Source organism: Miniopterus natalensis, chromosome 13 (genome assembly GCF_054644295.1).
Source record: "Miniopterus natalensis isolate mMinNat1 chromosome 13, mMinNat1.hap1, whole genome shotgun sequence".
In the NCBI taxonomy this organism is placed as follows: domain Eukaryota; kingdom Metazoa; phylum Chordata; class Mammalia; order Chiroptera; family Miniopteridae; genus Miniopterus; species Miniopterus natalensis.
In genome coordinates this window covers 63,153,868-63,178,888 of record NC_142093.1, presented here as the reverse complement: position 1 = coordinate 63,178,888, position 25,021 = coordinate 63,153,868, and the positions used below count along the sequence as shown (strand labels likewise).

Genomic DNA, 25,021 nt, shown 5'->3' with positions numbered 1-25,021 from the left:
TGTCTTAATCTTTTAAATCCACAATAAGTGCATTAGTAATTTTATATATACACACACACAGAGTGGTGCAAATACCAGCTAATTTGCGTACTGGGATCTTAACATGTTTCATATTGAAACTCAGCATTAAATCATCAGAATGGTGAGTTATCTCATAAGAACTTCATCTCTTAGCAAACCTTGAATATGAAAAAAACCTCAAACCAAGAAAACAGCAGTGCTCTTTACAAAGCTGTGTCAATTTAACCAGAGGAAATAACACTTTTTATTCTACCCTAGATAAGAGAATAGATAGCTAATAACAAAATGTGCGTGTGCGTGTGTGTGGAGAGGCTGATTTCAAACCATAGAAATGCTCTAATTTCGTTATGAACAGTTGGTACTTTCCATACATACTTACCCCTTGTGTCTTTACATTATTGAGTGTTATCTCCTGGAAATTACATCAAATGCTTGGTGAACATAAAGATCGATGTAAGTGGTTTGGCAGCTTAGCCTTAATTTTTATCAGGATTTGAGCATTAACAGGTGTTTGTTGTTGTTGTTTAGTATGGGAGGTGGGCTGTAATTAGTAAGAATTATTTGGGGCTGAGAGGCCTCATGCACCCAGGAGGTCTTCATGGACTTTAGCTCCTTTAATCGCTCGGTAATTTTGAAGCTAGGCATTCTCACCATCTCCACTTTGGAATGAGCGACCAGACTTGCCCAAGGCCCCACCGCTCCTCAAGGTGCAAGCTGGGATGCCAGCCGGGTGTGCAGGGCCGGGGACCTGGCTGTCCCCGTGAGGCTGTGCTGCCCCAGTCAGCACGGCTGGTGCCCGCTGTGAAAGGAACATGGGGCCCTTGTGAAATACTCAGGCCTGGCGTGGGTGCTCCAGCACGGCCTTCCCGCCTACTCTACCCTCTAAATTTGTAATTAGTGGGACAAAGCTGGGTTGGAGTAACATAGAAATTCAACACAGATTCCAGTTCTTTGGGTGTGTTTCTGCCTGGGATGTATGCAATCCCCACTTTGTCTCTCCATTTCCCTAAAATAAACGCATACGGCATGCGAGTGCAGAATCATGCACACCCCCCGCACCCGTCTCTCACTGGTGAGGACCGAGGAGCACACTGAGCACTGCGCTGGACTTGATGACAGTCATGAAAAGCAGGCTCAGTTCCGAGCTTCTGCAGCTTACGCTCTGCAGCAAGAAGATGAATGAGAGAAAACAGCTGAGCACACGCACGTGCACACGAATGCCTGCAGGGCGGGGCTGTTAAACACAGCGCGGCAGGTCGCAGGCTGTCTATTCACAGAGTAGCAGATTTTCTACAAATACAGTTGTCCTCGACTTTTTTCTTGGAGACAAGATTCAGTAGGCCGGGCCTAAAATACACCAGGCTCCCTGTATCAGAAACGTGTATTGCTAGGGATTTCTTCTGGATGCCAAAATTCATTGCCTTGAAATTTTATTAATTCTACTTGCCTGAAAATTCCAAGAAGCCTTGGTGACTAGATTAAGGGATATGAAAACTTTCTGGGCCCAGTTTTAAAAGTGTTTGTGCCAGAAGATTTTTAAAAACCTTTTTCATGAGACAAGTATGCTTTTATTTGAAAGTTTCAGCTGAACCTGCCTTATTCTGTTCTCCAGGAAAACTTTCTGAAGCAGCATCCTAAAACATGCATCTGGGACAAGTACCCCTGGCACTTTTGGTACTTATGTTTAAGAGCTCCTTAGGTAAGCGATACCAAGGTTTGGCTTTTTTATGTGGAGGTGGCTATTGAAGATGCTGAATTCATTAAAATTAATGAGTAGTTTTAGAGAGTTGCCAAAATTTTGGTGTGTCTGGCATAGAGAATAAAAATGCATGGGAATGGGATCAAATAAAGAATCACGTGGATTCCTTGAAAAGGAAAACATTTGGCCCTCTGAGTTCATGTAGAGAAAGCAGGCTGTAAAGACTTGCATCCTGAAATAATTACATTTTTCTGAGATGGAAATCTGCTTTGTGTTGTTTGAAACTGAATAGGTCACAGATGTCTTTATTACTGATTTTTAGAAAATTTTACGCAAGTTATCTCTTTCATGGGAATACCTTACAGATCCTAAGGAAAATATTAGAGTCAAAGCAACTATACATGAAAGACTCTTCTTAGGCTCAGAATGTCGAGGGCTTATGGCAGGTGTTGAATACCAATTTTAATTTATTAGCAGTGACTGCTTGACGACTTCTTAAGAAATATTTTTTACTTATATTTAGAGAGAGAGGAAGGGAGAGGGAGAGAGAGAGAAACATGGATGTGAGAGTAAAACATCGACGGGCTGCCTCCTGGGGATCGGCCCTGCAACCTGGGCATGGGCCCTGACCCAGAATCGAACCGGCAACCTTCCGGTGCGCGGGATGGAGCATCTTTAACTACCTCCACACCTGCCAGGGATGGCTAAGCAGACTGGTTGAGTGCCAGATGGGTGAGACTGCTGATGGTGCAAATCACAAACTATGAAGTCTCTAGGCTCATGGTTTTCTTTTCGATGGAGCGTCCTCAGCTAGGGATGCTTTGGGGAAGGTTGGCAGCAGTCTTTCGTGGCTTCCCTCATGAGGAAGTTGTCATGCGTAACATTTTCTCTTAAAAGATTACATTTGTGTGTCTTCTGGCTAGGGCAGGCTCAGGCCTGTGGCTTTCCTGTTTTGGAGAAGCTGCTGGAAGCTTCATCGCATTTATATTCTGGAAGTGCCTGAGTGTTGGGAAACTACCTATGCCAACCTGTGTTTGATTTTTTCTTTTATTTTGCTAATCTTTTGAAGAAACCTGTACGGTACGTCCTCACATTAATGCCGTTGAAGGGGAACCTTTCTTTCTGAAATATTGCTCATTTTCATCGAAGCCTGAGACTAAATCAACCACCACAAAATGGTACAAGCGCAACGAGCCCCACGCGCCCGCAGAGCTGAGCTCAAGCCGTTCGCCCAGAATCGCCGTGCGGGACCACGTCCTGGAGTTCTGGCCAGCGGAGTTGGGCGACAGCGGGGCTTACTTCCTCCAAATGGGGTGAGTACGCGCGCTCTGTGTTCGCGTATTTCCCAGCACTTCAGGACTTAGCAAAGCAGAGGGACAGTCTGAAGGGGCAGGTGACCCGTGCCTTTTGTCTCCCCGGCTCTTTGTGGAACATGAGATAAATGCTTCATTATTGAAAAATTAAATTAAATATTGCCCCTTTGTTTATGTTTCTTAGTGATCTTAATGAAATGAAGGTGGTGAGAGATTTGCCTTAAAATTATTTCCTTTTAGGGGATTCTTGCCAAAGATAAGTGAAGACTGAATGAAATTCATTCTAAGTTTCAGGTGGTCCTGTTGTCTAGAGCGGCTGAGCGTGTGGCGCAGAGGGCAGTGCCCGCCTCCTGGGTGATGCTCGGGCTGGGCAGTGGGTTGGAACTGGTGTAGATACATCCTAGTCTAGTTTTCAGGTGTGTTTTGAGAGCCAAGTGGCAGGGCTAGTGAAGGATTTGTGTGTGTGGCAGCCAGTCATAAAGCTATAACTAGGGTCACTGAGAGCGGGGAGCACAGAAGGGACTTGGCACAGTCTTCTCATGGCAGCCGAGACTGCCAGGATGCTCAGAGTCAGAATCGTAGTTCTGTGAAATGAGAGCAACCAGCTGCATGTGTCAACAATTATTACTGAGCTTGGTTCCCTTTCTGCTTTTTATTTGATGAGATGGGGGAGGAGTAACCGGGAAAAAGAGTTCTCTGTGTGACGGACTGTTGGTGAGAACTTGGGTGCCAGTGTTTATCTGGTACCTTTGTGTTCTCACGTATGTACTTGTGTACCTGTGTATGCATGTGTTTTACAGAGATTTGAGACTGACATATAGAAAATAGCCCGGGGCCAGGGGAGTGGTGATGGTGCCAGGTTCAGTAGATTTTTCATGAGCACCTCTGGAGTGAGTCCCGACCGTTCCCCAGTGTTGTCGAAAGCAGAGTGAGATCGCACCGTGAAACCTGAGTGTCACCCCTGTGGTTTTATAGAAAGTGAGGGCCTTTGGTTTGTTTTTACATGTACGCAGCCCAGGAGGTAGAAAGAAATTCAACAACTCTTTCTTTTTTAATCAATGAGTTTTATGTGACCTTTTAGGAGAGATGATTCTAGAAATGGGTCACAAGTAGTCTTTTCACAGGAAGGCAGGATGAGTGCTCACAATTGGGGTAGAGAAAAAGAACTTCTCCCTGGTCCTGGTTGAATAAAGTCGTGATTTAAATGAACAGTGTTCTCAACGGGGCAGAAAGAGCACACGAGGGAGGAGCCGGTCGTGTCCCAGCGTCGCTTGCAGACAGACAGGGACGGGGCATTAACTGCCTGTGATGTGGAAGGCAGAGGGTGCAGCCTGCGTGGGGAGAGGAGTGGGCCCCTCAGGCAGAGGGAAGTGCCAGAGAGGCTGGGGCCCGCCGCTCACAGAGCCTGTGGTGACCACTCTGAGGGGCACTGGGGGCTGAGGAGTGAGATGAGACTAAGTGATGGTGGACAGAGCAGGCTTGACAGTGGTTTTGAAAATAAATGGGAATCTTGAAGATACAGACTTTTCCATGCAGTGCCACTGATAACAGCATCTTGTGCTCGCCACGGGCGTGTGCACCACTGCAGGTGAGTGAGGCTGTCGTTTCATGTGGGTTCGTCAGTGACCTTGCTCCTGGAATTGTCCCCTTAGATTGCAGTCCTTTAATTTCCCAGGATACTGTTACTAATGATCACATACGTCTGGGGACTAATCCTCTAATCCTGCATTGAAAGTCACCGGTCAGATCAAATTTGAAGGAGGAAATCCACTAAGAAGGGAGACACAGGAGAGTTTTGCTCATAGAGGTAAAGAAATGAAGGTGGAAAGAACAGCACCCGCAGAAGGCCCCTCAGGCTCCAGGCTGACAGGCGGCAAGGTGGGCGTCCTAAGGGGCCTCAGGAGAGTGGGCTAGCACTTCCCAAACCCCCCTCCGGGTCACCAGGAGGACTGGTCCTGACTGGGCGTGGTGGGTGACAGCTCTGGGCCGCTGGCCGCGGCTTCCCACCAGCCTGTGGGCCCCTCCGTGCCCGGCGAGCTGCTGGCTCGGTGTCTGGTGCGGTGCCTTGAACCCGCGCGGGGTGGTCCCCCGGCTGGGCTTGTTGACTGCAGAGGCGGGAAACAGTAGGGCCTGGTGATACGGGAACGTGCACACACGTCATTCCTCGTAAACAACTTCACAGGGACCCAGGACTGTGTCTGCCCAGCACAGCGAGGTCTGAGCCAGGGAACGTGACAGACACACCTGAGAGGAGGATGCCGCCAGCGGGGCTCGGTCCTTTCCAAGGCCCGGCAGCTCTCTACTGCTTCCTGGCCACTGGCCCACTGCCTTTAACCCTTAGGACAGCCTGCCAGCCCCGCTCCCCCTGCTCCCCCCCAGCCAGTCTTGTGCAAGTTCCTACGCAAGGGAAAGGGCCAGATTCCCACCGACGTGATAGCACAGTCTCGCGCCAGGCACTCCTGGCCTGGCCTGGCCGTTAGGGCCAAAAGGTGGGAGAGTGCGCGCTGGCCCTGCTGCTTGCCAGGTGTGTGACTTGGGAGAGTTACTGAATGTATCTTGAAGTTTAGCCTTGTCATTCACCATAGGAAAGTGGTGCCTCCGTTGCTGCGCATGGGACAATACCTGGAGCTCGGCGGACACTAGTCTTTCTCCATTTTATTGTAGACTTTAAGGGGAACTGGAAGAGCCTGCAGTGGGTACAAATTTTTCATACACACAGGACAACTTAACAATGGGTGTCTATTGTATTTGGTATAGGAATCTACATATTGCATGTACAGTTTAAGCAAACATCAGAGTGCAAACAATTTTCTTTGAGAAACATTGTTAAATTTCTTTTCCTTACATTTCTAATTTCTAATCAGGAGGAACAATATCTATTCAAACTAACTTTTGCTCAGGGAGGCACATAAAGTCCTATTATAATATGCTGAGAAAAAGGTTGCAATAAACTACCCTGAGAAATACGGACATTCAGAAAACAAATCCAGGAGTGTGTCTGTAGGCCTCACCAAACCATCGCCTCTCCTGTCTGGGGTATCTGCGGTTAAGACCGCTGAGCTTGTTTATCACCAAAATCATTGGTGTTTTAAACAGTTCTATTTTGAAATCCATAATATATGGTCTGCAGAAGGTTTTGTGTGTGCTCAGGTGTGTGCATGTGTGTGTTTAGACAGCTCGGGTTCTTCTCTTTCACCCCCTTCTACCCCCCTTCCATGACAGTTGCTAAATTTCTTGCTATGCTGAACCAAAATGAGGCAGAGCAGAGTTTGGGCATCAATGAATGAGTCACTTTATACAAAAATAGGACAAAATTTTGTTGCATTGGTTACGCAAAGGTAGTATTTGCTAAGTCCCTGTACTAATTATAAAATATCTTTAAACCTTTATTTCATAGAAATCTTACTCATGAATGGAGTTTAAATGTCATCAGGAGAAGTAAGCACAGCTGTTTTGCTGAAAAACAAGTAATTAGTAAAACTGTGGAAGTTGAAAAAGCTTTGCAGGTGCACTGTGAGCATAGTTACTATCAAAACCTGGTCAACAGAACGGCGCTGTATAAGGTAAGGCTTTCAAAATATTCCGCCTCAAGGCTGGTAGAGAAGACAGAATTCCAAACGAGGGTCTGGCGGCCGGGGCACTTCGCGCTCATAACACACGCGCGGTGGGGCCTCGGGCAGCTCGGCTGCCCTCCCGAAGTTAGGTGCCCTCTGCGGCTGCTGCAGCCAGCCGCGGCCTCACTGATGTTCAACAAATGACCACGGCTTTCTCTCCCATGCTCTTCATTCGTTTTGCTTCTTTCTCAATAATAAGTTAGTTTTTAGAAGTACTAGTTTAAAGATTTTCATTTTCTTCTGCCACATGTACTTAAAATTTTAAATTCTACTCTAGACATATTTTTCTGATTTTATTAGTTAACTTTATAAAATTGGAAGATAGAGAAATGAATAATTAACAGCAGAAATAATTTATAATCCCACCAGCCAGAGACTTTTTCCCCTCGTAAACACCTACTTTAAAAAGGTGGTGTTCTGAACGGCTTTTATTTTCCTTTATTCACTATAAGTATGTTGTGATTATTATTTCCCCACATCTTTAAACACCCTTCCAACCGCTGGGCATATACTCGTATCTGACTAGCTAGCCCCTGTTTTTGGACACTTGTTAGTTTCTACTTTTCACTATTATTTATAATACTAAAATAAAAATTATTCCTGTAAGTCTTTGGGTGTATATGTGAGTCTACCCTCCAACCAAGTCTGTAAAAGTGGGCTAATTGCACCAAAGGCCATGGGCATGTTTGGGGTCCACGTTATCAAACTCCTCTCCAGGGAGTGGCCAGTGTAACCCGCCCCCCCCCCCCACATGGCCAGGACCCTGGAAGGTCCCTCAAGAGCATTTAAAAATCGGACATGCAGAGCTTCTGTAGCTCTTAATAATTTTCCCCACTCTTCCTAATAATGAATTAAACATTTTTGTGTATTAATTGTATCTTTGCATTACTACTTTTGTGGATTGCCTACTTTCTTTGTCTGTTTTCTTCAGTTGGTGTACCTTTAACTTGTTAAGTTGTAAGAGCTCTTTTAGACAATACTACAGAGATTATATATGCAGATTTATATATACATTCACATGTATATTGCATACACACATACATGTATACACTCACATGTGTACAAATATAATATACACACATACATAAATAATACACGTGCACGCACACAACAAAAATTATATTCTTTCTATAGAAGAGCAAACCTAAAAGACGTGACTGCTTCATGGAAACTTTGGAGAGCTGAGAGAGGGTAGTCTGAACAGAAGACCTTGGGAGAGTTAAAACTCTGATTTCCTAGAAATGTTTGTTTGTTCCTTTTACTCAAACACTGTTTACTCATGATTTTTCAAGGACAGCTCTGACCCAAAATATTTTCTAAACATCTGAGTCAGTCCCCAGTTGACTCGACTCCATTTACTGTCAAACGTGCAAATGTTTGACTGTACATGTAAATCTGAGGTACAGTGTGCTGGGTTTTAAGAAATCCCAAATGCAGATAGTTGCATTTAGAGAATGGGCCCACTGAGGATGTGCTCAGCTAGGCGGCGGACCTCGGGGTTAAGTTTCACAGCATGTTTACGGCTCACGGCCTAGTGAGGGGAGCCGAGCAAGGATGCTAAATCAGTAAACAACTGACTGGGGGAAATGAAGGGTCTTTGATATTTTAATATGGCTTGGGGAAAAATCAGCTTGGGTTTATAAACACTTGTTGTATACAGAAGCAGTTCTGACCTGAGGTACAGGCGGGTGCCAAGCAGTCTGCCCACTGCCACCGGCCTTGGCAGCTCTGAGAGAGGAGCCTGTGGGCAGTAGGCTCTGGTCATCTGGCGCCTGAGGAACACGGGGACTAGTCAGGACTAGCAGTTCAGCTCCTGTTTCCCCAGCCGGTCTCAGATCGCTTCCTAACCTCCTATGGTACAGAAGCACTGGAGACGGGGGCTTTCTCGCTGATCCCAATTCCTGGGACATGAATGGAAATATGTGGTAGGGAGATCTGTGTGCGTGTCTGTGGACTTGAATATTCTTGATGCATTTCTAATCAGCCCACTGTCTCCTGGTGCAGGCGTCCAAAGGGGGGAGGCTACCAAGCACCCAGATCTCTGAGCAGCTCTGTTCCCATGCCCACCGCAGAGCCCAGGGTGGCACAGGCCGGAAGGGTCATGGATACAATCCTGCGGGAAGCTTGGACCCCCGGCGATGTTTTGTACTAAGTTGTTCCTCTCCCCCTCCCGTCCTGCTCCCCCTCCACCTCCTTCCCTCCCCCTCCCTCTGGCTGTAAAAGAGTGTTTCAGAGACCCCAGGAAAGCAGCCCTGTGTCCCACCACGGATTAATAGCGACGGTGACGGTAGCAGCCGTGGGACTGTTTCATTGTTGCAGCCCAGGCAGGGCCGAATCACGGACATTTACTCGGAGACTGCTAGTTTTCATTAGATTTTCCTTTTTCACTAAAGATCTTTAAAGTTTTGAATTGTTGTCATATAATGTTGTTTTTACCTAAAATGTTTTCACTTGCTTTTTGAAATACAGAACTGTGAACCGATAGGGAACAGCAAGAACCCGTCCCTGAAGAAGAATGCGGAGTTTGCGGATCAGGGGTATTACACCTGCGTGTTCTTCCTCCATCACGATGGGAGGCTGTTTAACGTCACCAGCACCTACAACATCACGATCGTCAGAGGTCAGAGAAACTTTAGAATCGGAAGGAACAAACGTGTCTTGGTAAAATAGAATGTTTCCTTCTAAAGCAGTGCAGGAGGCCAGAGGCACTTAGTTGGAGCTGGGACTGACGCAGATAGAAGGGTCAGAGCCGCTGTGGTGTCACTCACTGCGCGTGGGTAAAGGTCTTTTGGGTAGTAATTAAAAGTTCACCAAGGTGACCCTCCCATGAGTCAGTTCCCTTCTTTGGTACTTGAATAAACTGTGGGGTCTTTAATTGTTAAGCATATGCTTTCACTCAACAAATATTTATTGAGGACTCTGTATTTAATAAGCGGAGCACTGGGAGGGGAAGGAAGCAGGGAGCTAAGAAACAAAGTGAGCGATGCGCTCTCCTGAAGCGTTTGATCCCAGGCAGGAAAGGTGAGAAGCCGCACAGAGGCACCTTGGCACAGATGACCCTGGACCCACGCAGGGGTGAGGGATGCCGAACCCGGCACAGTAAACAACCTGCGGGTAACTTTTGGTTTTCCCAACACTCAACTACTAATAGATGGCTCTTAACCAGAAGCCTTACTGATAGCACATATTTTATATGTTATATGCATTATGTCCTGTATCCTTACAACAAAGTAAGCTAGAAGGAAAATGTTATTAAGAAAATTATAAGGAAGAGGAAATATATTTACAGTATTTATTGGAAAAAGTCTACATATAAATGGGCCCATGCAGCTCAAACCTGCATTTTTCAAGGGTCAACTGTTTATGAACCCGCAGTCATGTGCGAGGGGCTAAGGGCATGGAGAGAGCCCAGAGTAAGAACAGGTGCAGGACACTGTCTGAGCTGGGTCTTAGGGGCTGACCTCGTGGACGGCAGGAGGACGTGCTGGGGACAGGGCGCTCTGAGAAGAGACCGCAAGGGGCACAGGCGTGGTGGTGGGAGGGCTGAGGCTATTAGTCTGGTTTATCACAAACCCAGACTGTGTATAGTGGAAAAACTAAAGCTTGGATTTCGGGGTGACGGAGACCTTAGAGACAATTTAATGAAGCCTCACTCAGTGAAGATGTCCTTCATATGGCACCGCCAGCGACTGATCACCCAGTCGCTTCTTGGGAACTAGCATGGAAATTGCCACATCACATGGGTATAGATTTTAATGTTTGATTGCTGACAGTCGTTTTCCCATTGAGTCCTCTATGCTTTCATGAAGCTTCTCTTCAGTGACTCCCCAGATTAAGTCTGGTCTCTTAAAATGACAGCTCCTTCGAGTGTTTGCAGGTAGGTGGCTCATTTAGCCTAAACATTCTTTCCTGCCATCTAGCAAAACTCCAGTGATGACTCAGTCAACAAAACAGGGGCTACCTGCTGCCAGAGCTGCTTGGCATCCCCAACACTTTCCTCCTCATTTTAACCATCCGCTTCTGTGGCTGTACTCCTGTATCGCGAATGGCAAAACCCGCAAACTCAGTGTCTTCAAGCAACAGGAGCTTAATATCCAACGGTTATGAAAGATAGAGTCTGAAATGGGCTCGCTGGGCTAAAATCAAGATTTGAGCAGAGCTTTCTTCTGGAGATTCTGGGGAAAGTGGGTTCCTTGCCCTTCCAGCGTCGGGGGCCGCCTGCACCCTTAGCTCCCGCCCTCTGCATCTTCAGCGCCAGCAGTGGAGCATCTTCAGCTCTCTCACCTTGCCCCCAAGTCACACCGCCCTTCCCGACCCAACCCGTCTCCCTCCTGAGCCACCTGCGTGATTCAGGACACCGTCCTCATTTGAAAAGTCTTAATTTAGTCACATCAGACAGTCAGTTTTGCCATGTGAGGTGCAATATCCATGGGACCTGGGGATGAGGGTGTGACCAGCTTGGGGAGACCATCATCCTGCTGCGACAGCCCAGAACTAAACTCCAAAGCTCAAATATCAGATTCTCGGTATATCCCCGAAATTCTTCATTTTTACTTTCCACGTATATTCTTTAATCTCATGTAAATCTCTGGCCCCATGATGCTTCCACCACCAGCGCTCAGCCCATCCGCCGTGCTTTCCGCCCGTCAGCTCCTCTCTTACCCTGCCCGGGACGGGTGAAGAACAGTCCTTCTCAGAAGGGCCGGAAACGGCGCCAGATGCTTTGGTTGCATCATATGATGCTCACAGCAGCCCCGTGAGCTTGTGACCTTGGGGCGCTAAGGACTTGTTTGGACGGCAGACGCCTCACGGTCCACGGAGGCGTGGGGTTCCTCCCTCGTCGGGCTGCTTTGGGGGCGAGGGACTGAGGGAAGCGTGGAGAATGGTGCCAGCGACGGGGAAAGCTCTGTTGTCATTGCCGCCTGTCGCCTCGCTCCCCACCCTTCGCTGCACATGCTACTTTTCTGCCTTAAGGGCCCATCTTACATGGTCTTCCTGGGGACGCCAGCTGCGTCCTTCGGGACTCGGCTCAAATGTCTCTCCTCCTCCTTGTTCCCGGGCCTCCTGTTTGCGTCCCGATTGCTGTCAGAGTTGGGGCCGCATGTCTGTGTGTCAGTGGACGGAGGAGCTCCGGGAGAGAAGGGATTGACCGAGCTCTCCCCCATTCCGCCCTCCCGCCCCGGTGCCCGGCCCTTGGTGCATAGTAGGTGCGCACCCACATGTCTGTTGAGTGAGCTATTGAGCCTGCAACAGGAAGTGTCTCATTCAACAAGCCCGACCCTGAACCATCCTGGCATTTTCCTCTGGATTTGGTGGTTTGCCATCAGTCTTCCCCAATGTCGCGCTTAGAGCCACAGCAATAGCCAGGAGGGGCCGTGACCTACGCTGAGGACGGCGGGACTCAGCCCCTACCTGCTCCGCGCGGCGTCTTGATCACGGTTCACTGTGGTCACGGGCGTGGATCTCTCAGCTGCACCTGGTGGGCAGCCACCTGACCCAGTTCCCCTGACCGGCACCCGGCTGCTCACACTGTCCACCTGGCTGGCTGGGCTGGCGGCCTCTCCTCCTGCCGACGGCTGCTGCATTCTGACTCCAGCTAGACCGCCTGCGGGACGTGCCCTGACGCCGTTTTCTTCCCTCCGCTGCCTTCACTGGACACCAGTCTTACGGACCCGGTGCTGCTCTGCGCTCTCAGGAACACACTGCGCGTTTTAGAGTGGATCCAGAGGAAGATCGTCGGTAGCAATTCCCCCATTACACACACTGCCTCTTCCCCTCGGCTCTGGAATCAGCTCCCGTCCCTCAGCTCTCAGGCCAGAGTGGGCTCGTGGAGCCACCCCGGCTCCTGCCCGCCCACCGGAGTTCCCGACGCGCCCAGCGAGTGCGCGTCTCAGAGGACCTGCCTGCCGGGCTCCCCCTCGTCTCCCTCTGGGGATCCTGCCCACATGAAGCTCCCCCCTCGTCCACTGGCCAGGCTGCAGCTCTGGCTTCGAGAGCTCGGGCTGGGCGCTGCGGGAGCGCTCGGGAGCCGCGCTTACTGCCCACCATCGGGCACCCTGTTTGCTGAGCGCCTGGCAGCCCCATGAAGGCTGCCCTGGGCATTCATTGTAAATGCCCCCCAAACAGCAGATGTGCTGGCAGGGAGAGCCCCGGTCCCGGGGCAGGTGGCCCGTTGCCGCCCTCAGTGCCTGCAGTTATTAGCCGCTCCGGGTTGGGTGCGGCCTTTGGCAGCTGGCTGTTGGAGGTGACTCACTTCCTAAGGATTACTGGATGGGCTGGAGGTGCAGAGCATTTGTGCACCGCCAGCTGGGGCCAGAAGTCACCGAGGAAGAGAAGTAGAGCCTGAAGGTGTGGGCTTCCTAACGGGGCCGGGCCGGGTAAGGTGGGGCGTCCAGGCCGCAGCGCTGAGAGCGAGCCCAGCGCCGTGCCTGCCCCACCCGAGTGTAGGATAGTCTAGTGGAGGAGGCAAGTGAAGGAGTGAAGGCGGACGGAGGGCCCTTCCCAGTGACCCGGCCTCTAAGCCCTGCAGGCTCAGATCTCCCCTGATGAGCAGATGAGCCCCCCCCCCAGCTGTCAGCTGTGCTCAGCAGAAGCCCCAGATTTTAATGGAGGGAAAACTACACTCAGTGTGCTTCCTCCAGCTGTGTGAGCTTTGAAGTTGACAGAAAGCGAAACAAGAAGTGATGGCCGCTGCAGCCCTTCCGCAGTGAAATTCGGCTGAAGTGCAGGGCGAGGGCTCAGACTGCGAGCCAGCAGCGAGCTGGACAGAGGTTTGTCTCAGACAAGCTCCGCATGACGCTAACGCACTTTCCTTTTTCACTTCTAGAACGCAGTGATGTAACTCCAGCTCTTCTTGGACCAAAGCTTAACCATGTTGAAGTCGAATTAGGTATATTTTCACCTATGTATACTCTGCATGTCTGAATGGGGGCGAAGTGGAGTCTTCGAGGCTAAGCCTGGCTCACTCTTGACCAGCGCTGTGCACCGCACAGCGTGGGGAGTGAACGCGGCCCCTGCGGGAACGCCTGTCATTGCTCCAATGCTGCTGATTTTAGACTGATTGAAACGAACAGGCTAGAACTGACTGCTTTGTAGATTAGGGTTTTAGTCACCATTTGTAGCTTTTCTCTAATATTCTCTGTGGTCATTGCTTTTAATGTTCCTTTTTTACTGATTTCAGAGAGAGGGGGAGAGAGAGAGAAACGTCAAGGTTGAGAGTCATTGATCGATGGGCTGCCTCCTGCACGCCCCCTACTAGGGATGGAGCCTCCAACCTGGGCTGTGCACTGACCAGGAATCGAACCCTTACCTCCTGGTTCATAGGTCGACCCTCAACCACTGAGCCACACTGGCTGGGCTCTATGGTCCTTTTTTAAATATGAAAAGCTCAGTAAGAATACTCTGCATGAGTTGTTCAGACTTGTGTGGTCTATTTGATTAATGAGTTTCCTGTGAAAGGATGGACTGAACTGACCGTACAATCAGGACCTGTCTAGAGAGGGCTTGATGAGTGAACACCTTCCTTCAAAAGGAAAGGAAGGAAGGGAGAGAGGTTCACATACGTAAGCCAAGTTTTCCCTGAGGTGACTGAAATGAATCATTGAATGAAATCCTGCAGCAACTCGAGGGTCATTCTTTCCCTTTATGAATTGATGAAGCTCAGAAAGGTTAAGGAATCTGTAAGGTTAAACACTGGGCCGTGCACAGGTGGGATCCAGGAGCCTGCCGCCTGTCTCCAAAGCCCACACCTTCGACCGCAGCTGGCCCTAGTTGTTTGTGACAGACGTGCTCAAGGTAGCTTGGATGCTTTGCCGTTTATATTTGTGGTTTCTCTGCTTTCTATTTTTTATTGATTTCTCAACTCGTCTATTATTTTTCTTCTCCTTTTGGGCTGAATTTGCATGTCATTTTCCACTTGTCCACACGGAGAGTTAGGGAATTAATTTCAATTACCTTCTCTCGTAGTGTGTGCAACTTGAGCTCTAAATTTCCGTATTACTCCTTTAGCTGTTTGTCTCCACAGGTTTTGGTACGCCAGTTTTTCATAACTATTCATTCAGAACGTTTAAACAACTTTCTCTTATAAATTTTTCTTTCATCTGTGGACTATGTGTGTTCCTTACTGTCCAAATAGTTGGAGGATTTTCTATTGTCGATGTCCAGTTTAGTTCCATTATGGTTCAAGATTATATATCGTATCACTTCAACCTTTTGAAATTTGTAGTAACTTGCTTAAGGACCAGAATAGAGTGTATTTTGGTGAATGTTCCAGGTGCATTTGAAATAAATGCGCACCTGCACGTTTGGGTTTTATCGTTTTATTAATGTCAATTGCGCGAAGTTGATAAATCATCTATATCCTTACTGATCTTTTCTGTGCTCTCCCTTCTGTGGCTGAGAGAGATGTTAACATCTCTCTGACAGCCGGTTTGTCTGCATGTCCTTCAGTTATGTTCGTTTTTGCTTTATATATATAAATTTTTAATCCTTACCTGAGGGTGTGCTTATTGACTTCAGAGAGAGGTGACTTAGAGAGAGGGGGAGGGAGAGAAACGCTGATTGGCGGCTGCCTCTGCACTTGCCCCAGCCGTGGACCAAACCTGCCACCCGGGTCCGCGCCTGGCCGGCCGAACGCGCAGCCTTCCGGGGCGTGGGCCGCGCTCCCCGCCGAGCCCCGCCGGGCTCTGCTGCGCGTCTGCCGAGGCTGTCTCATGGCACACGAACTGATGCCTGTCCAGCTGGCTCTTTATCATTAGAAATTCCCCCTTTCCCGTCATGATTCTTCCCATCCCGTCCTGTCTGATACGAGACAGACTCTCCAGGCTTTTGTTTAGGGTTGACATGTTTTATTTTTTACATCCGTTGACTCTCAACATTTCTTTGTCTTTATGCATAAAATGTGTCCGACATAAACTGCACCTGGGCGGATCTTATCTAAAACCCAGTCTTTATAGCCGCGTTTACCTCGCTGACGTTTGACGAGCTGCGCATACAGCTGCTTTGAAGCCTCTCGTCCTGTTCCCCAGTTGTCTCATGTGCTCCTTTTATCCCTCCTCTCCCCCGGGGTTAATAAAGGGTTTTTATTTAATCTGCTTTGTTTTCCTTTTACCTGTTCCCTTCTGTACCCTTCATTACTTGCTCTCCTAGAATTACTACAGGAAGACACATGTACGTATTAGTACATTTAAAACCTCACAGACGTGAGAATCTTACAAGTTTCATCCGTCCTCTTACCTTATTTTGTGCTACTATTTTATATATTTATCTCTTGCATATGTTATAAAACTTATAAGATATTGGCATTATTATCATTATACACAACCAAAGATTTTTTCTATTTCCCCAAATATTTGTCCTTTCCTCTGCTGTTTCTTTGTTCATGTATGTCCTTGCTTTTATCTAGGCTGATGTTTCTTGAGTCTGAAATTTTCCTTTTCTGTTTCTTGTGGCGCAGTTACATAAGCAGCACTTTCTTTCAGCTGCAGTTTACCCTGAAATATCTTCATTTACATCCAGTTTTAAAGACTATTTTCTTCAATAATTTCAATAATTCTATGTTGGCACTTTTTACCCTAAGCTGTAAAAATGCCCTGGTTTCCAAAGTTTCTGTTGAAAAGGTAGCCTTTGGTTATTGTTGCTACTTTGGTGTCTTTCTCTTCTGGTTGCTCTCAAAGCTTTTTCTTCCTCTTCGATTTTGACGTGTCCATGTGTGATCTGCTCTCATGTATCGGACTTTGGGTTCCACTGAGCTTCTTCAGTCTGTGGGTTCATGTATTTAATCAATATTTGGGAAATCCTCTGCCGTTGTCTCACTGTTTCCTCTCTCTCCTTCTGGATCTCCAACTCTACATATTAACTGTGCTCCACAGGCTCCCGATGCTCTGTTCTGTCACCTCCTTCCCTTCCCTCTGGGCTCAACTATTCTGCTTGCTTTTATGCCTGATCTGCTGTGAAGGACCATCAAGCCCTTAAATTTACATGTTTTTTAGTTGAATGTTCATTTGATTCTGTTTAAACAGATGACTGTTCTTTGTGAAAATGTTTGTCTTTTCATCTACTTGCTCCTCTTTTCCTCTGTTTTCTCTGTTTATAATCATTGTTACAAACCCTTTATCTGCTGAATCAAGCACCCGGATCATCTGTGGGTCTGCTTCTATTATCAATTTTTTCTATTTATTATTGTTCCCACTTCTGTCTCTGCATGTTTCTTACTTTTCTGTTGTTGTTGCCAATCTTTGTGTATCTAAAACAACCAAAATGAACAAAGTTTGTATTGTTTCATTTGTTATTATTGACAGTATTACCGATGTCCCCGTGCCCCCCTTTTGCCTCCCTCCACCCGGCACCCGGCACCCCACCCCCGGCCTTAACCAGCTTGTCGTCTGTGCCCCTGGCCTGTGCATGTATGTTATTTGGCTAATAATCTCTCCTAGTTCCCCTCACCCCCTCCCTCTGAGATCTGTCAGCCTCCTCCATGTCTCCAGGCCTCTGGTTCTATTTTGTTTGTCAGTTTATTTTGTTCATTAGATTCCACATATAAGTGAGATCATATGGCATTTGTCTTTCTCTGACTGGCTTATTTCACTCTTATTTTTTAAAGAGTGTTTGCCTTTCCTGTGTTAGGCAAATAGTGTGAGGAATTGATCATCTCAATCCATTTAGGCACCGAGTTGGGTGGCCGATAGAACACAGTTTTGCTAGAATGGCTCTGCCCTGCATCTGTGAGAGCTGGAAGGAGGCTGCAGTCCCGTGTTTGCTGCAGGCCTTTTCCTAGTGGTCTTACTCTCAAGCACCATGAGACTGGAGGAGGAGTTGTTAAGCCTTTGAGCAGCCTCCTGTGCTGCCCAAGTCCTTAGCAATAGTCCTGCAAGCCCATGTGGCTTGTCAAATCTCCAGGGACTCTCTTTACTTTTTGAGATTCCCTCTGTATGGTTCAAACCAAAGAAAATTCCTCCAAGGAATAAAACGGCTGGCTATCTCAGCTCACCCAGAAAGGTTTTGTCCTTGTTGCCTTTCTGTTCAACTGTCTCTCTTTTTCCCCCTGCGCTTGAGTGTCTTTAATTTTTAGCTAACTTAATTTAATTTTTGTGACTTATCCACTTTGTTTTTCTAGAAGTTGCAGTGAGAGTGTTGTTTGACACTACCTGCTGAATTGTATGTTGAAAAGAAAGTTCACTGGCTACCCTCTGTTTTAATAATTTATTTAAACATAAACATCTGAAGAGAAGCCAATTCATATTTTAATGAATTATAACTGATACCTAATTTTTATGCTTTATATAATTTTTAATATTTAAAACAAAGCATATCTGTTTTCTTTTTGGAGTGTAGAGCTACATTAGCATTATATATTAGATAATCATATATTGGTTATATTGAAACTTTGGGAAATCCGAGTTTCTAAAATCAGAACTTTGTCCCTGGCCTGTATTACTCAGTGGTTAGAGCACTGGCCCACACACCAAAGGGTCATAGGTTCAATTCTCAGTCAAGGGCACATACCTGGGTTGCAGGTTCGATCCCTAGCCCCGGTTGGGGCATGTGTGGGAGGCAACCGATCAATGTGTCTCTCTCACATCGATGTTTCTCTTTGTCTCTCCCTCCCTTCCACTCTCTCTAAAAAAAAAAAAATTAGTGAGTTTCTAAAATCAGAATTTTGGTCCCTGGCTGGTGTGGCTCAGTCAGTTGAGTGTTGTCCCATAAGGTCACCAGTTCAATTCCCAGTCATGGAACATGCCTAGGTTGCAAGTTCAGTCCCTGGGTGGGGTGCTTACTAAAGGCAACCAATAGATGTTTCTCTCTCTCTCTCCCTCTCCCTCTTCCTTCCTCTCTCTCTAAAATCAATAAAAACATACAAAAAATAAAATCAGAACTTTGGTTGTCTACTTTCACCTAGGAAAAAATGTACAGCTCAACTGCTCTGCTTGGCTGAATGAGAAGGACCACATCTACTGGAACTTCCGCAAGGACAACGGGGAAGACCCTAATGTGCAGGAAGGGGAAGAGATAAAAGTGAAGTATGCACATGTGATTATGATACATATAATAACATAGATAAGTGTTATTGTGTGAGATATACCTGATACAGAAACTCCAGACTCCTGAATAGCTATGGGAATGTTAGGCACAAGTATAAATTATGATAATTTATATAGTTTATAATTATAATTCTCATACTCTATGTTGATGGATTGTGTAGAAGTTCATTGTTGAAATCTAAACTAAAGAAAGCCAATGAGGCTCTTCAGCATCACCTTGCAGAAGCAGGTTTTGGTTAGTCAGGGTCTGGTGGGGATGGAGGTTGTGTCTAAGCATCTGATAAAGGAGTGAGATGTTTGGGTTTTGAATATTCTGTTAAGTGCTTTATTTTTACTAATGTGCCAGAGTAAAGACCAGGTCAGGGGCCTGTGACGTGCGTAAGTTAATTTGGACCCTTGTGTACAATAGGTGTCCTCAGCTGTGTTGCGCACGCATCCCCGTGAGACCGGCCGGCCTCTGGGGTGCAGATCGCTCAGCAGCAGCTCTGCCTGCAGGGCCTGGGTGCAGCCGAGGCCACCGGCCGGCCGTCTCCTGCTGCCTGTCTGGATCTTATCCTGTCCTCACACCTGCCTTTCTTTTTTCTGATTGTTGAAAATCATTCATTATGAGATACTTGAGACATGCTGAAAATCACAAAGAAGGAAATATCATTCGAATGCAGTGATGTGTGTGTTTGGGGAATTTCTTTATGGGCAAGAGATACACTGACATAGGCACTGGCTCCTGCTCTTTAGAGATAGTTTGTAGCTTCCTATCAGAACATTCTTTACAGTGATAATCTTTCTTAAAGTAATTAAAAGAGCATTGAGGAATTTTATCAAGTATGGAAGGGTTTCCAGAGATTGTCTCAAGCAAATACTAACTTATATTTGCAGTCACCTGGATTGACAGTGAGCATAGTAATTATTGCAGCAGTTTCTTGTCAGAGCCCATTCATGGAAATTAGAAACACTATGAGAACATGTAGAAAAAGCACTCGGGACAATTATTAGATATAAATATCTAGGAGGCAGCGTTGGTGCAAAACGTTCCAAATAACATGTATTAATACTTGAATAACCTGTATTCTTTCTTGAAAGAGTGGCCAGACTTAATAAAACAAAACAAGCTACGTGTGTGGCCACTGGCGTGTCTCTGAATGACTCTGGGCCACTGCTGCAATCAGTGCAGGGACACCCGGGTTCTAGTGAGCAGTGGGCCGGAGAGGCCTCTGGGCGCAGCTGCACCGTCGACAAGCTCCTTGCCGACGCTCACAGGCTGCTGCCCGCGAGCTGGCTCCGGGGGCTGGTTCTGCAGCCCCGTGGCTCCGCCGCCACTGTGCGTCCCCCGCGTCTGTCCCGCAGGAGGCCCTCATTCCCGTGGCCCCCGCCCAGGGCTCCCTCCCTCATCTTCCGAGAGGTAGAAGACCCACCTCCCAGCTTATTAAAAACGAAGCTTAAGCTGAGCTCAGAGAGCGAGGGGATCTTTTTTATTGTTGGTTTCGAGCTTTTCATGTCATTTGTTTTGGTTTCTCAGTGGCCTTGTGCGCCTCACTGGGCGGTTCGGTGGTTACAGAGCTGACATTTCTGTACTGGTGGCTCCTGTTCAGAATAATGTTCTAAATGCATTTGAGACAGTTGGAGGCTACAGCAGGCACATGTCCCGGGTACGAGAGACACCTGCTGCTGGGGATGTCAGGTGCGTGACTGTGCCTAGGAGCGCTGGGTGGCACCGTGCGGTCAGAGCCTGTCACTGGAGGGAAGCGGATGTCACCGGCGTTTGCCTTGCGTTTGATGACAGGACAGCATGAGCCCTTTAGGAAGAGAAAGGAAACGTGCTCCCGGGGGCTGTCGCAGGGCATTTTCTGACTCTCACTGAACAACCTAATTAGTGTTTCTCGTCTTCCTGGCGGGCACCTGAGAATAATGTTGTTTGAAAATGTGTTTAAATGCTGAACAGAATAAAGTGATCTTCAGGCTCGCACGGACACACTTGATGTGAGCCGGCCTGTGCTGAATGCCCGGCAGCCTTCTCACCGTGGCCGGAGGCCTCCCCGGAGGAGGGGCACTGAGGAGCTGGGAGAGGAGAGAGAGGAGAGGCAATTCAGGGGGGATGTTTCCTTGTATTTTCAGCTTAGCACCAATTCCTTCCCCACATTTAACTCTAGGTGGCTGCTGACCATGCCCCCTGCTGGCCCGGCTTCCGCGGGATTGGGAGGTTCCCTGAGGCCCCGCTGAGTCCCACAGGGAGGGAGCCCGATGAGCCAGCAGAGCTGCCACCTTCGCCCCTCGCTTGGGACGCTGCTGGCAGCCGACGCCCGACGGCTGAACTACTCTCCTTTCTTACAGGACCTCAGAAGGCAAATGGCGCGCTTCCAGGATATTGAGAATTGAGAACATTAATGAAAATAACCTGAATTTTTTATATAATTGCACTGTGTCCAGTGAGAAAGGCCCGGACACCAAAAGCTTCATCTTGTTGAAAAAAGGTTTGGGGAAGTTTTCTTCTTGGAGTCTGTGGGAATTTCGAAGGTGGCTGCTGGGGGGCTGCTCGGAGGCTGCACAGCGGGGAGCAGGCTCGGGAGGGGCGGCCTCCTGCCCCCAGCACACTCCTCCTCTGCAGGAGCCGGGCCCAGGGCAGAGCCGGTCGACTTTGGGGCCAGAGGTGCTGGCGGGCGAGGGTCAGGGAGGAGGCAGCAGGGAGCTCTGGCACCCCCAGGACACTGGAGGCAGCCAGTGTAGACGCTGCCGTGGTCCTGGGAGTCGTGGGCCCCCAGCCCGCCCAGTGGCACTGGGCCCAGCGGCCCGGGGTGTGGCCGGTCCTTCCGTAACTAGCGGGGGCCTCCCTCCTTTGGCTCGTCCCTGAGCTTGGCAAGTGGACAATTGATGGCTCTGATCAGAGGGCTCCTAACGCTCTCGGCGTAGACCTGCGGAGCTTTCTAGAGTCGCCCGCCCTCGCCCTCCACTAACAGTGCGGCCCGGAGCCCTCAGCCCAGCACCTGCGGGAACCGGCTGCGTCCGGGCCCAGGAGCCCGCAACCCACTGCCCGCTCCAGGCGGGGCCGCCGCGGACGCCACGGGCAGGCAGGGCCCCAGACGGTGCACAGGCGAAGGAATCGGGCGGGCAGGGCCCCAGACGGTGCACAGGCGAAGGAATCGGGGGGGCAGGGCCCCAGACGGTGCACAGGCGAAGGAATCGGGCAGGCAGGGCCCCAGACGGTGCACGGGCGAAGGAATCGGGGGGGGGCAGGGCCCCAGACGGTGCACAGGAGAAGGAATCGGGGGGGGGGGCAGGGCCCCAGACGGTGCACGGGCGAAGGAATCGGGCGGGCAGGGCCCCAGACAGTGCACAGGAGAAGGAATGGGGGGGGGGGGGCAGGGCCCCAGACGGTGCACGGGCGAAGGAATCGGGCGGGCAGGGCCCCAGACGGTGCACAGGAGAAGGAATCGGGCGGGCAGGGCCCCAGACGGTGCACAGGAGAAGGAATCGGGCGGGCAGGGCCCCAGACAGTGCACAGGAGAAGGAATGGGGGGGGGGGGCAGGGCCCCAGACGGTGCACGGGCGAAGGAATCGGGCGGGCAGGGCCCCAGACGGTGCACAGGCGAAGGAATCGGGGGGGGGCAGGGCCCCAGACGGTGCACAGGAGAAGGAATGGGGGGGGGCAGGGCCCCAGACGGTGCACAGGCGAAGGAATCGGGGGGGGGGGGCAGGGCCCCAGACGGTGCACGGGCGAAGGAATCGAGATGAGGGGGATGTTGTGCTGGGCTCTGTGAGAAACCCACGGACTGAGGGAGGGACGACCCAGGCCCGAGGCCCCTCTGCAGGTGAGATGCCCTGGTTGCCCGTCCGAGGCTCTGTCTGTCCATCACGCGCACTAATGATAAGAGCCAACGTTCTTTATGTGCTTGTTGTATGGTAAGCTCCGTGCTAAGCTCTTACCATTATTTAACCTGATCTTTACAACAAACTTTATAGGTGAAGAAACTCACCCCACGTCACACAAGTAAGGATATCAAAACTCAGACCTGATCAACTCTGAAATTAACTGATTTACTCGGTGATCTTGTCCTCCCTAGGAATTGTCACAGGTGTTCTCCACCTCGCGTGGACATTCATACTTGGCCCGCGAGCATGTGAGGGAGAGGCTTGTTCGTTTGGTCCATCGCCTTGCCTGGACTCGCAGTGACCGCTCGCCCCCAGCCACCTCTCCCCTCTTAGATTAGGGCTTGACTGTCCTACCCCTGCCATAGAAGTTTCTCCCTGATCATTCCCCCTCTGCTATGCCCACAAATGTCACCGGGGTCTAGGGCCCTCCACTCCACCATTCCCCGCCCAGGAGTGTGCGCGCCGGTGCAGAAGTGTCTGTGGCACTCGCGGACACGCAGGCCTTTCAAAGCTGCAGGAACCAGGGTCTGGCTTTGTTCAGAGTTCACTTAGTAAGTAGATGTGGTTGCTCACTTATACCTAGTAGTTACTTTTACTGGAAAGATCACTCCTAAATGTGTGCCAAGATGTTGAGAACTTCATGCATGTTTATACTCTTTGGCCTAGAAACCCCTCGACCTTTAGAATCTACTCTGGGAGGGTAATCAGACGCACGCTTAGAGGTTACGCACGTGCTCATTGCATGAGCATACTTATAAAAATTATGCACACTTAAAAAAGTTATGATCAATTAAATATTGGGATATTGTGAATTATAGTTATGAAGATGCAGTGAACTGCTCATAATACAGCGTGATGCAGGAAAGAGTGATTATCATATGATCCCAATTAAGTCAGTAGTTTTAGGGGGGAAAAAACCCCAAAGGAAATATACTAGCATGTTAGCATGCCCATTACCACAGTGTGGGATGGTTAAAAATTATTCCATCATTTTTACTCTTTCATATTATTTCATATTTTCCGTAGTGAGCATAAACTGAATCAATCTAAGAAATGTAATCTTTCCACAAAGGGCACTTTTATAAAACGTGCTGAAATTCAGAGCTGTGTGCCAAATGCTACCTTAACTACTGATGTGCAATATCTCATCTAATCTCCCCTCAAAAAGCAGCCCTGTAAGTGAAGCAGAAATTATCATTAGCTCCCTATTGCAGATTAAGGTACTAAGAGTTAAGGGCATCAGTGACATTTCCTAGGACACAAAGTAAGTGGCAGAGCCGGGCTGGGAGCCGGATGGTCTCAGCTGAGTGCTTGCTTTCTCAAGCCTATCGCCTCCGTGTGTGTTCACAACCGCTCTCAGACACTTGTGCTTGGCTCCCTCTGTGTCTCACCCTGGCTTTTTATACCCCTTAGAGCTCTGCCTTCCACAGGCAGGGATGGGCTGCATGCAAGGCTTCAGTTCAGGGCTCTGGATGTCCTTGTATACATTTTTATTTTAAAAATGGGAGTAGAAAGGTCATCGCTCCAAACGAAAGGCGGGATGTGGAGTAACCCAGTGGAACGTGTTGGGCAGACAACTGGGTCGGTATCAATGGCAAAAACGGGCGTGGCAGAGTGATGGTGGCACAGGCATTAAATCTCATTGATTAATTCTTCCCGTTTCCTTTTTCTTTCTAGAAGACCTGGTTGATATCCCAGGCCACGTGTTCACCAGAGGAATGATCATAGCTGTTCTGACCTCAGGGATAGTCGTGTGCCTAGTGACTGTGGGTGTCATTTATAGAATTGACTTGGCTCTGTTTTATAGACAGTTCATGGGAAGAGATGAAACGTTAACAGGTAACAAATACCGTAATGTCGGGATTTCTTATCCTATGGTTTTATTGGGAAGCCTAATAAAGAAGCACTAATCTTCATCTTATTTTGATTATATTGTTGACTGAATGTGTGGTAGGGTTTTCCACAGGAAAGGTGGCTCTGAACGCATCGTCCCCTGTGAGTGTTGTCTGCACCACCTTTTTTTGTACTTACATGTTGCCAAAAATTGTTCTCTAATTGTTTCACATATGTGTGTCCTGTCTTGTACGTGCCCATGAGATGCTTGGTCCCAGTGGCTCAGTTTGCACACCACCTGGGCACCTTCTGCTGTGCGCTCACTCAATAAAGGTCATTTAAGTGGAACTGAATTGTATCATGGTTCGTTATTCTCACCTGGCAAAGGAGGCTGCCCGAGGTACCGGGATGAATCATGGACCAGGAGCCCAAGGACGGATTCCAGTCCGCTAGGCCGGCCAGCGTTTACCTATTTCTACTTGGTGACTCCGTGTCTCAGTTCCCCTGTTCTTAAGGTTGGCTAGAAATTCTCAAGGTTCCATGTAATTACTGAATTTAAAAATCAGCCCGATGCATTGTGCTTGCTTTTGTTTTCGTGTGTGTGTGTGTGTGTGTGGGACACACATATCGAAGCACAGC

General features: G+C 48.7%; 1 protein-coding gene across 1 annotated transcript; it reads left to right on the top strand.

Annotated features, from left to right (window-relative positions):
* The first annotated feature begins 1,389 nt into the window (after positions 1-1,389).
* On the top strand, positions 1,390-24,724 carry LOC107532711 (interleukin-18 receptor 1). Its single transcript, XM_087823735.1, has 8 exons — positions 1,390-1,720; positions 2,790-3,033; positions 6,431-6,596; positions 9,117-9,267; positions 13,474-13,536; positions 18,544-18,664; positions 21,014-21,153; positions 24,227-24,724. Exons 1-8 carry the CDS (start codon positions 1,663-1,665, stop codon positions 24,457-24,459), a joined length of 1,176 nt encoding a protein of 391 aa, XP_087679861.1. The 5' UTR covers positions 1,390-1,662; the 3' UTR covers positions 24,460-24,724.
* The last annotated feature ends 297 nt before the right edge of the window (positions 24,725-25,021 follow it).

Excerpts from the sequence above, each read along its gene's own strand:
- LOC107532711 (XM_087823735.1), top strand. The coding sequence starts at position 1,663 with ATGCATCTGGGACAAGTACCCCTGGCACTTTTGGTACTTATGTTTAAG. Across the intron at positions 9,268-13,473 it reads CAACATCACGATCGTCAGAG|AACGCAGTGATGTAACTCCA; the intron begins GTCAGAGAAACT and ends TTTCACTTCTAG. Across the intron at positions 13,537-18,543 it reads CCATGTTGAAGTCGAATTAG|GAAAAAATGTACAGCTCAAC; the intron begins GTATATTTTCAC and ends ACTTTCACCTAG.